The 13,683-nt window shown below is 40.9% G+C and overlaps 1 protein-coding gene across 1 annotated transcript in view; it reads right to left on the bottom strand.

The window, feature by feature from the left end:
- Positions 1–13,683, bottom strand: part of MYO1D (myosin ID) — a 178,239-nt gene that overhangs the window by 53,830 nt on the left and 110,726 nt on the right. Inside the window, exons 20-21 of the mRNA XM_061588024.1 lie at positions 11,113–11,226; positions 3,333–3,487 (exon numbers count right to left, since the gene is read on the bottom strand). Of these exons, the coding sequence (XP_061444008.1) occupies positions 3,333–3,487; positions 11,113–11,226 (269 nt within the window). The remainder of the gene's footprint in view (positions 1–3,332; positions 3,488–11,112; positions 11,227–13,683) is intronic.

The following is a 13,683-nucleotide window of genomic DNA, read 5'->3' as shown; positions in this document are numbered from 1 at the left end:
AGCACCCTTGCGAAACTTGTTAAGAAAGAATATATAGTTTCAATGGATGCCAGAACATCAGAAAGCTTTTGAACTGATTAAACAGCAACTGTGTCAGGCACCTGTACTCCAATACTTTGATATTACCAAACCAGTTACTGTACAAGCTGATGCGTCAAAAGATGGTCTTGGAGCATGTTTGTTTCAGGAGAATAGACCAGTGTCTTATGTTTTGAAATCACTTAGCTCATCAGAGCAAAATTATGCTCAGATAGAGAAAGAATTGCTTGTACACTGGCCATGCATCCAAGGGCGGCTACTATACAGGAAGCCACAAAACAAGATCCTCAACTTCAAGTAGTGACAGCCATAAAGAATGGATGGCCACAGTATCTGAGAGATGTTACTCCTGTTGCAAAGCCTTTTTGGCCTATAAAAGACTCTTTACATTGTCAAGATGATATTGTTTATTTGGGGGACAGGGTAGTTATGCCTGTGTCTCAAAGACAAAGTGTCCTCTCGCAACTTCATAATTCCCATCAAGGTATTCAGAGAACTAAAGCTAGGGCAAGAGGACTGATGTACTGGCCCGGTATGTCTAATAATATTGAGAAGGTGGTTGGAAATTGTTCTGTTTGTGTTCGGTATGCTCTACGTAATCAAAAGGAGCCACTTAAACCACATGAGATTCCTGAATTACCATGGCAGAAGTTGGGTGTGGACATTTTTGAATATGGTTCTTCTCCTTTTCTTCTTGTGATTATTTTTCAAAGTATCCAGAAGTATTGAGCTTGCCTGACAAGACAGCAAGAACTGTGATTGTTAAGCTTAAAACTGTGTTTGCTCGTCATGGAATTCCAAGGATAGTTGTGAGTGATAATATGCCATTTGCTAGTAAAGAGTTTCAACAGTTTGCTTATGATTGGGGGTTTGAACAATGTTTTAGTAGCCCAGGGTATCTGCAATCCAATGGAATGGTTGAAAGAGCAATCCAGTCTATTAAACAGCTTATTAAAAAGGCAGAGGATGCTCAGGTGGACCCACATTTGGCATTGGTGGAATATCGCAATACACCAGTCACTGGAACATTATATTCACCCGCTCAAACGTTGATGGGCAGGATGCTTAGGAGTAAACTTCCAGTAACAACTAATTTATTATATCCCAAGATACCCATTGGTGTATGCAGGGGTCTTCAGAAAATACAGGATAGACAAAAACACTTTTATGATCGTACAGCAAAGCATCTTAAGGCCCTAGAAGCAGGAGATTCAGTATTGATAGAGTCTAATGGTTGGCTCCCTGCTACTGTTACCGAGAAATGTGAGCAGCCTTGTTTGTATCAAGTAATGACACCAGACGGTCATAGGTATCGGCGCAACAGACGCCATTTAAAGTTTCAACAGCAGACATCTGAAAAGTGTGATGATATGTGTTCAGGGCAGGATGAATTTCTTGCCATGGAACAGAATACTCAACTGAACAATCCTTTTGACAATGCCACTCCTTCTGCAAGTGATGCCAAAGATGCTAATGAGGACAACATCGTACCTCAGGAGACATGTGCTTCCCAAGTTCAAGAAAGGCTTCCTGTACGTGTAATATCTCGAGGCAGACCTGTCATTTTACTAGCAAGATTCATCTTGTATGAGTTTCATTAACCTGAACTCTGCATCAGGTAGAGACTATTGTTTAGTTAACCTTTCTAATCTTTTAATCTATATTTTCTTTAATTTGTGCTGTATTTCGTTTTTGTCGTGTTTTTTGTTGTTTGTTTGTATATGTTTTTGTGGTCTTTTATTATGATATATTGTATTTTACTTTGTTTGTTCACCGCCCTGAGAGTTACTTTTGCTAAGGGCGGTATATAAATCGAAATAATAAATAAATAATAAATAAATAAGATTTAGGGGCTATGTCCCTTGAGAAAGGATGGTGGTAAAGACCATCCTCAGCGGTGGGCTAAGTACTGGTGACCTCTGGCCCCATTATAATGATCTTCTTGATTCTTTTATTTTTGTGTTTTGATATGTTAAATATCATTTTATTGTTTTTATGTGTTTTGTTATGAAAAGGAGATGTGGTGTAATGTCTTTTTAAGATATTTGAATTGCTTGCTAAGCACAGGTGAGAAGTATTCAATCAGCCAAGTGCTTTGTCTAGCATTCCTTATTTAAATGTATGCTTTGAGCTTTTCATTAAACCTGTTTCCCATATGCAAGACTGGAGTGTCTCTTTATGGAGTTTGTCAGATTGGGCTTTGACAGCCAGCTATTACAGTTAGCGTATCTCAGATTTCCATCATTGCTGTTTCTACCACCTCACTAGCTCCCTCTACTGGGCTCCTTCAAAATTCCCTGCAGCACAGAAGCAGGATCTACCACAGTTCTCAAGCACTGGACTAGACAGATGCCAAGGCTTGCTTCATGCAGTATTTCCACATACTTTCTTGGTATATACTGTTGGGGGGAAATCCCAGCACAATGGAAGCAGCACTCAAATATTGTTTACTACTAATTGAAATTTAAGACTGATTGAAGATTCTACACAGGATACATTGGGCTCCTATGGAATGTTTTAATGAAAAGCAGACTACTATGGATGCCTCTTCAAGATATAGGAGACAAGGATCCACTATGAAACAAAAATGTTAAAGAAAGATTGGCTACTTTGGATTTCCATCCATCACAACATAAAAGCTGCTGGAACATCCATGACATTGAACTCCAGGGCATGTGTTGTTAGCTATGGAGAAGACACCGACTCCTACTGACCAAAACTGGCCATACTTTAAAGCCTGAACTTCAAATTCACTTAAGGGAAAGCTAGGATGAGTAACAAATAAGTGAGCCACTGCAGTAGCAGCTATTGTTAACCTACTCAAAATGCTTCTGGGTGTGAAAGAACATTAAGACAAAAGCTTTTCAAATTATCTACATAATTACTGGATGCAAGTGGAAAATACAAGGTCCAACATAATAGGCTATTGAGAATTAAAGGGCACATGCCAGTTCAGGCTTCATATTCCTTTTCAAAATATACACTTTCCAGACATAGGACAATTATCAGCATTCATTCAGGTCTTATATACTTATTCAAACCTGAAGCACATATGTGAAAAGCATTTCAGTTATGGATACATGGGGCCAAAACATCTAAAATTTGGCTTACCGTTCCCACATCTATTGGGTAGCCAAAAAGTGGTATTCATCTGGTCAAAATATGGGTTTATGAAAGTCCTTATGAGACAGACTCCAGAGAGATGTCCAATGTTTAAACAAGTAAGACCAAAAGCAGTCCCAGACCAAGCAAATCTCTATCTCCTTTACTTGGTAATGAGCACTCAAACTCACCTTTTGAAGTGATTTGCCAAGACTCCAATCAACTCTCCAATCCTGCTTTCACTGACTGGATGCATGCTGAGGAGGCAGACAATTAGGTCCTTGTTGTCTTTTGTATGGAAAACCACAAGCTGGTCTTTTCCATTGGAGACACTCAATCCTGTCAGCTACACAAAGCAAGAGGGGAGTGTTAAGGTTAACAAAGTTCCATGCCTTAGTGGGCATTTTGCAGTAGGCCACAGAAATAGATTAGAAGCAGTTACTGGCTTTTTCAAGTCTGTAATGCACTGACCCATGTCTCTTGTTTGAGGCGTAATAAACTGTGCAAAAGATTGCTCCTTCCGAGAGGAAGCAAGACTTCCTGCTAAAAGCCAGGAAAAAAACAAAAATGCAGAGAGTTATTTACTTTTTTTATAAACCACAATAAATAAGTACTCAAGTACTTACGGAGTATGCTAAGCTTACTGGAAATATCTTAAGCTTTGTTTCAGTTGCACTTCATAACATTTTTTATAAAAAGTATGGCAAACAAAACACAGAAATTGACATCTGATACAATATTTGACAATGTAATTGCATGGCACAACTTATTCTGAATATCAGATAATTTTTTTGGTAGTTGAAAGTACACACATCCCTAGCTACATTTTGCAGCTGTACAGCCTTGAGGTAGGATAGATGAATCTGTCAGTTTTGGTTTCTCCCAGTTTCTCATTTTTCAACCAGTTCTGCATCAGTTAGTCATTTTTTTTACCAAAAAAAGTATACCTTTTCATATATGGATAATACATGCATTTTTCTACATAATTTTGCCTAATGCACACATTTTTGCAAGCGTTTTTACTAATGCACACGTTTTTGCATGCTTTTTTGTTGGAAAACAGCATTGCAAAATCTGGGTAAGAGTGAATTCCAGAAAGAAAACTACATTTTAATGTGTGTCTTGGTTCAGTAAGAACCAATTATTATTATTATATTTATTAGTCACTTTTCTTTTCAAATTCAAAACTCAAAGTGACTGACATTAAAACAGATATAAAAACAGATATAAAAACATCATAAAATACTAAAACTACATAAAAACAAAATCCAACTTCTCCCCACCTGACTAAAGATAAATAGAAAATGCCAAAGGCCCAGGTAAATGAAAGTGTTTTTACCTGGCATCTAAAGACAGACAGTGATGGTGACAGAAGTGCCTCCCTGGGGAGAGCAATTCACAGACAGGGAGCCACCACCCAGAAGGCCCATTCTTGTGTTACCATCCTCTGCACCCCCCTTACAGGGGGAACACAGAGAAGGGCCTCAGATGATGAATGTAAGCTCCAGGTTGGTTCATGCGTGGAGAGGCAGTCCTTGAGATATTGGGGTTCTGAGCCATACAAAGCTTTACAGGTCAAAAACAGCACTTTGAATTTGGCCCAGAAACTAATTGGTAGCCAGTGCAGCCATGCCAGAAGTGGTGTTATGCGTTCCAACCGTCTTGCCTCCGTCAGTCATCTGGTTGCTGAGTTCTGCACCAGCAATTTCTGAACTGTCTTCAAAGGCAGCCCCATGTATAACACATTCCAGTAATCTAACCTAGAGTTAGGCAGGGTTTGCATTAAAATGTGAACAGAATTAGTTTTCCCCTCATCCCTACTCCTTTTTTCATGGAGGTACATGTGTTTTATAAATAAATAAATACTAATGAGCTAAAAGGTTTGTGCAAAATAGCACTAAATCAGACAAGACGGAAAGATAGAAATATTTGCACATGCTACCATAATAATAAAAAGTAGATTACCAATTAGCCTAGTATTGGTGATGGGGCTTTGATTCTGCCTACAGTGTGTTTTGCTGGTCAGACCTATAGAAAAAACCAATATTTTTCTATATTCTAGACCGTGCTTGGCATACACAAGCTTCTGTTTAACAATCAGGGATTAAATTAGCAAAGGCTCACAAGGGCTTTGCGCCAGAACTTCCTTTTACTACCACTTCTAGAACATGTTTGTTATATGACTGTGGTCATACATAAAGTTGAGTAATCATAGTATGTTCCACAATTCTTGTATTAGAGGGTTTTATCTTTTAACAATTGGTAACTGGATACAACTTTAATCACTCTAACATCCCAGAGGAGAATGCAAATCTCCAGGAACAAAGAACAAACCTAGGAATTGCTCTTTATTTTTACACGGAAACGTTGTGAAGCATTGACAAAAATGTATTGAGATGAGAATGGTTATAACTAGGTACACAGAATGGTTATAACTGGATTATACTGACTGCTAGTTTCTTCAAGGAACTTTAGAAAAATCTTAACCATCAGGAATGCCCTTTGTTTTAGCTGAAAGAAAGAGCCTGCCTGATCAACATCTTTTAACACCTCTCTACCATTTCCTCCTTGCTAGGGAGAAAGGTTAAGACTTTGGGAAATTTTCAGTGCATCAGAAAGCCAATGTAGAAAGAGATTCCCAGAATAGGAATGCATACTTCTAAGAATTGCTATGAAAGCCTCTAAACAGGGATTAGGTGTGTTCAGCTGTATTCCACCCCAGGATTCTAGGGGATGAGATTGATTATAAACAGAAAGTAGTGCAATCTGTTATCAGGTTCTCTTGCAAGGTTTGACGTTACATACCCTGAATCCTTGGGATGCAGCTGACTATCAATCCACTTTTAGCACTAACAATATGCTACAGAGCCCAACTCCCTTCAGCTAGGTAGGATAATTTAAATAAATGGTTTAAATCTGTTTTTGACAGCTCTGCAACAGTATGGGTAATTGTGATTTGCCCTGCAAGAGAGGTGCATGGTGAAGCAATTATGCAACTGCTTTGTGAGGTACGAAACCTGCATGAATCCACTGCACCTTTCTCAAAATACCTTCAGCAATATGTAGTAGTATGGGGTGAACAGCAAATTAACACAACAAGCATATGAAGTGATAGCAACAGGTATGCATGAAGTAAAGAGGAAACCATCTTTATAACCTCCGTTTTTCAGAATATTATATTATTATTTTCAAGTATCCTTACCTCAGCTATTTATTTCCTCAATCCAGGGATTACATCTTGCCATATTTATTTATTTATTGCTATTCTTCAGTACCTGGCATATACCAACATGGCTGGCAATACCAGGCACAAGAACCATTAGCAGTTTCAAATCACAAGGATTTATACTGCCACAAGTCAAAGACACATGGAGGGATATCCCTTCCCACATGGAATTGTCTTTTTTTAAAAAAAGGTTAGGAGTGACAGAATGGCTTCTTGAGCTAGAAAACAAGCTTCAGAGGACCAGATATCAGCTGACTGCCTGAGATCTCCATGGCAACGCCTTCCCAAGGGATGTTGCTACATTGACAGGGCAGCTTTAGAAACAGCAATAGTGAGCACTGCTGGCAGGCAGATGCACTTTGATGAGGCTAGGTCCTCTACAGTTTACAAGGCCAATCCATCTTACAGATTTAAAAGAAAAATACTTTCTAAAGTGAGGTAAAGAAATAAACATCAAAGCTCAAATATAAACAGCCCATTATCTTCTTCAAAGCATCTCCATCAGTTCAAATAACAATTTTTCATGAAGGAAGAGGGGAGAACCCATCCCGTATACAATTAACCACAGTCTAAGCCTCCGTACTTTCACTACATACACAAACATTAGAGATGTCCAGTCCCCATATGTAACACAGGCCACACATTGAAAAATTAATGACAACGGGCAGATTCCAACACAAATGTTTAACTGCCTTTGATAATGTGGGCAACACAATATTATCAAAAATGCTGATGAGAAAAATAAAGTTAATTCTAGATTTCACACACTAGTCCCAAGGCATTATTATTGTTGTATATATTTTATGATGCAGCCCACCTTGGGATTGTGAACTGATGAAGGATGGGATAAAGCTTTATTATGCAAAGACGTGGCTCACCCAGAACTCCATAGGCACATTGGTGACCTACAGAGCTCTGGGTCAGGGTGGCTGTTTGGACATTGGTAGGCTGTTTGAAAACTGGTTTCCTTTCAACTTCACCCTGCAAACTAAATGGAACCTATGAGCTGGAAATCAACTTTGAAAATTCAGGCAACATTTTCTAGCACTAAACAACATCTCATTTGTCTCCATTGCCTTAATTACAGAGAGAGGTCCTTAGGAGTATTGGACAATGAAAATAACAGTTCTTCCAGGATGGCCAGAGACAGTCTGCTTAATATGTCATCAGGAGTTTTGGAGTGCGTTCTCATCAGTATGCTGATGATACGCAACTCTACTTCTCCTTTTCATCTTCTTCAGGTGAGGCTGTCAAGGTCCTAAACCAATGCTTGGCAGCGATAATGGACTGGATGAGAGCGAACAAATTGAAGCTCAATCCAGACAAGACTGAGATGCTGTTAGTAAATGGATCCCTTGACCAGTTGGATGTTCTACCTGTTCTGGATGAGGTTACACTTCCCCTGAAGGAGCAGGTGCGCAGCTTGGGAGTCCTTCTGGACCCGTCCTTGTCACTTGAGGCGCAGGTGGCCTCGGTGGCACGGAGTGCTTTTTACCAACTTAGGCTGGTAGCCCAGCTACGCCCGTATCTGGACAGGGAACATTTTGCTTCAGTTGTTCATGCTCTGGTAACCTCAAGATTGGACTACTGCAATGCACTTTACGTGGGGCTGCCCTTGAAGACGATTCGGAAACTGCAGCTTGCGCAGAATGCGGCGGCCAGATTAATAACTGGGACCAAACGGTCGGAACATGTGACACCTATTCTGGCCCGCTTGCACTGGCTGCCTATATGTTTCCGGGCCCGATTCAAGGTGCTGGTTTTAACCTATAAAGCCTTACACGGCATGGGCCCACAATACCTGATGAAGCGTCTCTCCCGATATGAACCTACCCGTACACTACGCTCAACATCGAAGGCCCTCCTCCGGGTGCCTACTCAGAAAGACGCCCGGAAGGCAACTACAGGAAAGAGGGCCTTCTCGATAGTGGCCCCCGAACTATGGAACACCCTTCCTGACGAGGTACGCCTGGCGCCTACTTTATTATCTTTTCGGCACCAGGGGAAAACCTTCCTCTTTGCCCAGGCATTTTAATATTTTAATATTTTAATATTTCTATCTTTTAGTATTTTAGTATTTGTATTAATGTTGTGGAGATGGTTATATGTTTTATCTTTTCTGAATTTTTTATTTTTGATTTGTATTTAATATGGGTTTTTGTGTTGGTTTCGTCTTTGTTGTATGTATAAACTGTTGTCTTGATGATTAGGTGGTTTTAAAATTGACTGTTTATATATTTATATTTGATGTACACAGCCCAGAGAGCCTCGCTATGGGCAGTATAGAAATAAAATAAATAAATAAATAAATAAATAAAATATCTACTTGTCACTGGATAATCCCTTTTCTTTCTTTGCAAGCAGTGATGGTAAAATAAAATTCCAGCATGCCAGTGCCATAGAGAGAACTTAATTTTTGCCCTTTGCCCACTCTCTAGCATATTATTTCCCAGTTCCTTGATGCTCACATACACAAGTATTTTTGACAGACTAACTGGAATTCCTTCCCACATTAACGTTTTTTCTACCTTGTGAAAACAGTTGCTTGAAGCAAGGAAAACTGAGCTGCCTTATAATCCACTGGCAGTTCCCACTGGTACCTCAGTGGCCAAGCCTCCTTATATTACCATGTGCATGTGTGAAGGTAAAGCAGTAGACAACAAATGTAAACAAACATGTCTTAAAAATTATGCGCGTCAGCCACTGTTCATGTGCAGTTTCGTAACTGAAGATGATGGTAATGGGGGAAAGGGCTGGTTATAGATTACAAAAGGATTATTGAGCTTCCATTTGAAAAGAAAGTGGGATATAAAATGAACAAGCATCACCTAACTGGAACAGATGAAGATAGAGAATCAGAAAACAGAGGTAATCTGATTGACCATAGGATTTGTTATTACCTTCAAGTTTGGCAAAATATATTGCTTGCTATGTCAAATTGTTTCTCACATTTGTATCCTCCCTTCTTCCAGAGTTCAAGGCAGTGTTCACAGGTTGCTCTTGCTACACACATTTTATTCTCACAACCTCCCCGTAAAATAGAAAGCGGTGTGTGTGTGTGTTGAACTGGCAACAAAACATTCTAGCATAATAATATAAGCATCATAGTTCCTCTCTCTATATTAGATCAAGCAGTCACATGGCAGAAAACAGATTTATTCCCTCGACCAATGGGCAAGGTGGGAGTGCTTGGCTGGATAAATCATTTGCGCCATTCTTCTGCTTATTATAGAAAGATGTAATGGAATTCCAGATGGAGCTGGCCTTCACATTTATTCTGACACAATCAGTGAAGCTGGCTCAAGCAGCTAGCTTGTCAAAAATGGGAGGTGTTTTACTGTTTTGCGGGGTGGCGGTGGTGGTGGCAGGTGCCCACGCTCCCTGTAGTTTTGGTAAAGAGCTAGAGAGAGTAAGCAGTCCAGCAGAGCAGCCTGCTGATAATTTTGTTCCACAAAACTGAGAGAGTGGAAGGAAAGGAGGGGAAATGCCCTCTAGCTGTCATGTTGACAAGGAGGATTTGTTTTCAGAGGAAGAAACATTGATGGTCTGTAGGAGGGGGAAAATTCTTGGGGGTAAAAGATTACCAGAGACAAATCTTTTATCTCACCAAACAGTAGGACAAGTTATAGTTTAATTCACAAATACTTTCAAGTCATTGATAATATCCACAGATGGGCACTATATATATTCACAAGGGGTCCAGAGGGATTCTGCAAATAAGGGGGGCTTTTCAGTCTGCCTGGACACTCAGTAAAAAAAAAAAATTAAAAAGAAAAAGGGACCACCACTGCTGCTGCCTGTTTGTGGCGGGGGGATGTCAAGGGGTAATGGTAAAGACATGGGGGAATGGATCACCTGAGGCAGGCAGGAGAGGATGGAGGACAGAGTCCCTAGGAGAGAATGGATGACAATTGTGCTATGAAAGAATGAGCTTTAATGTAATCAGAAAACTGTAATGAATCAGAAAACAAAGTAGCCAGGAAGCTAAGACAATAAATCTTGCTCCACCCCTTTCCTACCAATCAATATGCCACTCTCTCAGCATGAGCTAAGCCTCTCTAGGCCTTGTGGGCCGCAAACCCCCAGGTGAGTATCAGGATCTTGATAATATTCATTAAGGGACAAGCTGACCCACAAAAAGCAAATACAGTTGCAAGTCAGGAGCCAGCTAGACATGATACAGGACAGCTGTGATCAAGATCTCTCCCTTTTAAAAAAATATACTGAATTAGCAGGCCCATGCAGCTGCTTTGAAGGTTGGGAAAACCTGATGTCCTGATACCATTCTGTCCTATGTCTTGAGATCTGCTGGGGATGTCCTCTTGGTAGTTCCATCACCGACTGAAGCCTCCCGGCAAGAGCACTCCTCTTAGAGGTCTTGCTAGTGCCAACTCTACAGGTAAAGGTGCTAGCTAAAGACCCATCTCTTTCAACAGGCTTTTGAATGTTAAGGTTTGGCCAATATAGTAATATATGGATAGATGTGTGATGCTTTAGTTAACTCTGCTATTTTGTTTTATGGTGTTATTTTTATTATGTCTTTTACTGTTTTACGGCTGTAAACTGCCGCAGGGTGTTTTGACAAGGGATGAGATTCATGTTTTTTAAAATAAATAGTTGGGGAGATAGACAGACAAAATAACTCTATGCACTTAGAGAATTCTGACCACAGTTCTTATTAATTTTACAACAGAGAAATTGGATCATTTGCAAGTTAGTACTGTGGAGTCCTTACCAGTACTTACATTGTACAGTGGGATGGTTTTCATCACTTTGTAGTGTTTTATAGGGTCCATCTTATAAAGGTGTCTGTCAGTGATAAAAATTGCTCGATCTTCCACTTTGCTGAAGCGATTTATCTGCAGATAATCAAATCCCCACGAGAATTAAAAGTCATCCCTTTTTTTATTAAAAAAACAAAACACACTTCACATGCATTAGAGTGGGATAAAAGAAATATAGGATCCTTTGAATGTTGCTTCTACAGTTCTAAAATACATGCGTACATCAAATGTTATTGACATCAGGATTAAAAACACTAAACATTCCTTTAAAAAAATGGTCTCAATTTAAGCCAAGTTAATACTGTGGTATTTTAAAAAAAGGAGTCATTTAAAACGGTATCATTAAAAAAAGCAAAGCCCTTCCATTATATCAACTTTGATAAGAAGTCAGCCCAAATAAAACTCTTATTCTTTAAAGAGGGCAGAGACCACTCCCCTAACTGGTGAATGGCCAAAACTAGATAAGGGCTGATTGTAAGAGGGTAGAACTTGATCTAAAGGTAGGTCCTATTTGACATTGTTCTTTCTCAGGTGTAAGGAAAGCTATCTAGAAAACTTCATAGCAAAAGCATGAGAGCTAGAGTCTAGACTAGTCTACCACAATGCACTATACATGGGACTGCTTTTGGAAAGTTCCAGAAATTTAACAATTGGTCCAAAATGTAACTTCCAGATTGTTATCTGGGTTGGCCAGGTACAGCATATTGTTCTGGTGCTCTTTATTCTTCATTGGCTATCCATGCATTTCTGGACTCAGTTCAAGGTTCTGGCTCTTACTACAATGCCTTAAGGCAGTGGTTCCCGACATGGGTGCCGCGCTCCACAGGGGGGCCGCAAAGTAATCTGGGGGGCCGCAAACAGTAAAGAAATTATTTATTTATTAAAAAGGCTTCCCTCCCTGGATGCTTTCTGCTCCCCACTGCTGCTGCAGATGACACACACCCCTTGCTCCAAACAAGAGGGAAGGGCTTTTGCTGAAGTTTTTTGCTGCCTATAAAACATGTGGCAGACACCAAAGGAGGCTGAGGGTGGAGCTACCAGGAAGAAGAGGGGATTACTATCACCGACTCCCGTCTCCTCGCACTGCCGCTGCTGACAACACCCTTGCTCAGAACAAGAGAAGAGGGCTTTTTGTGAAGCAAAAAGAGGCAAGGCTGCAAGGAAAGGTTGTTTTCCCCTTTCCTTCCTGACAGCTGGCCTGCCTTTCTTTCTTGGCTCCTGCGTTGCTGTCACCTCCTTTTAAAAACTATTCTTATTTGAGAGGCCGCCCAGATCTCACCTTCAGCCCAGACAGAGCCAAGCAATGAGGAAGCACAGGACTTGCTCATCCTCCATTTCTGAGGCTAAATGTGTGTGCCAGCATCCTCCTTTCTTCCACCTACACTCCGCCCCCTCAATCTCTCCAAGACACTGCAGCAGTTGAGGGCTTCCCCCCTCCCATGTGCCCAAATACATGCATGCCTGCAGATGCTTGCAGGAGGGGCAGGGGTGTGTGTGTGCGTGTGTGTGTACTGATCTGTCTTCTGCTCCGCTTTCATTCCCCAAGTGCACGCTAACCAAGACATCAGATCTGATTATCATCCCAAGGCCTAAAAGCACTAACCCCCTCTTCAATCTGTGCACTTTGTTGTCTGCAATGCACAATCTAGCATCCCCATCACCAACATATCACTGTTTCTTGATTATAATTTAAAGAAAAAGAAAAAAGGCTCAGCAGGCTGGCTGAGGCTGGGATCCTGGTACTGCAGCAGCAATGTATTTATTTAATTATTATTGCGTTTATATCCCACCTTTCCTTCAAGTTGCTCCAAGTGGTACACATGATTCCCCCCTTCCATTTTATCCTTACAGAGACCCTGTGAAATAGGTCAGGCTGAGAGACTGTGTTTGGTCCAAGGTCACCCAGTGGGCTTGATGGCTGGGTGGGGATTTGAACCTGGTTCTTAGTCCAACACTGTAACCCACTAGTGTTGGGCAACAGGACTGTACATCTTTAGACTGGGGGGGGAAGGGGGATACCAATTTGACTGGACCTTTGCATTAAGAAAAGGAAGCAACACCTCCCTGTCTGCAGGGAGCTTTTATGGAAAGGGATATTTGGAGATGTGATTTTGCCACACACCATTTTTTCAATTAACAGAGGCTAAAATTACAATTAGTGGGGAGGGGTGTCACAAAAATTTTTGAGCTTACAAAGGGGGTCCCATACTCATAAAGGTTGAGAACCATTGCCCTAAGGCATGGGTGGGGGACCTCAGGCCAGAGGGACAGATGAGTCCTCCAGGCCTCTATATCTGGCCCGCAGAACTTTCCCCAGGCCAAACCCCTCAACTGGCCCTGCTCTGCACCCCAAGTGTTTTGCTTGGATGGAATGGATGAACTCCAATGCCTCTTGCCTGGGTGGAGGACAGAGAAGGGTAGGTGACTGTGTGTGGAAACTACTATTCACAGGTAAAATTCACATTAATTGCTCTGCCAATTTTTGCCTCTGGCCCTGCCCACCACTGGCATGTGGCCCTCAGAAGGTTGCCC

This window comes from Rhineura floridana, chromosome 11, assembly GCF_030035675.1.
Source record: "Rhineura floridana isolate rRhiFlo1 chromosome 11, rRhiFlo1.hap2, whole genome shotgun sequence".
Classification (NCBI taxonomy): domain Eukaryota; kingdom Metazoa; phylum Chordata; class Lepidosauria; order Squamata; family Rhineuridae; genus Rhineura; species Rhineura floridana.
Note: the sequence above shows the minus strand (reverse complement) of the source record. Positions and strands in the feature narration are given on the sequence as shown.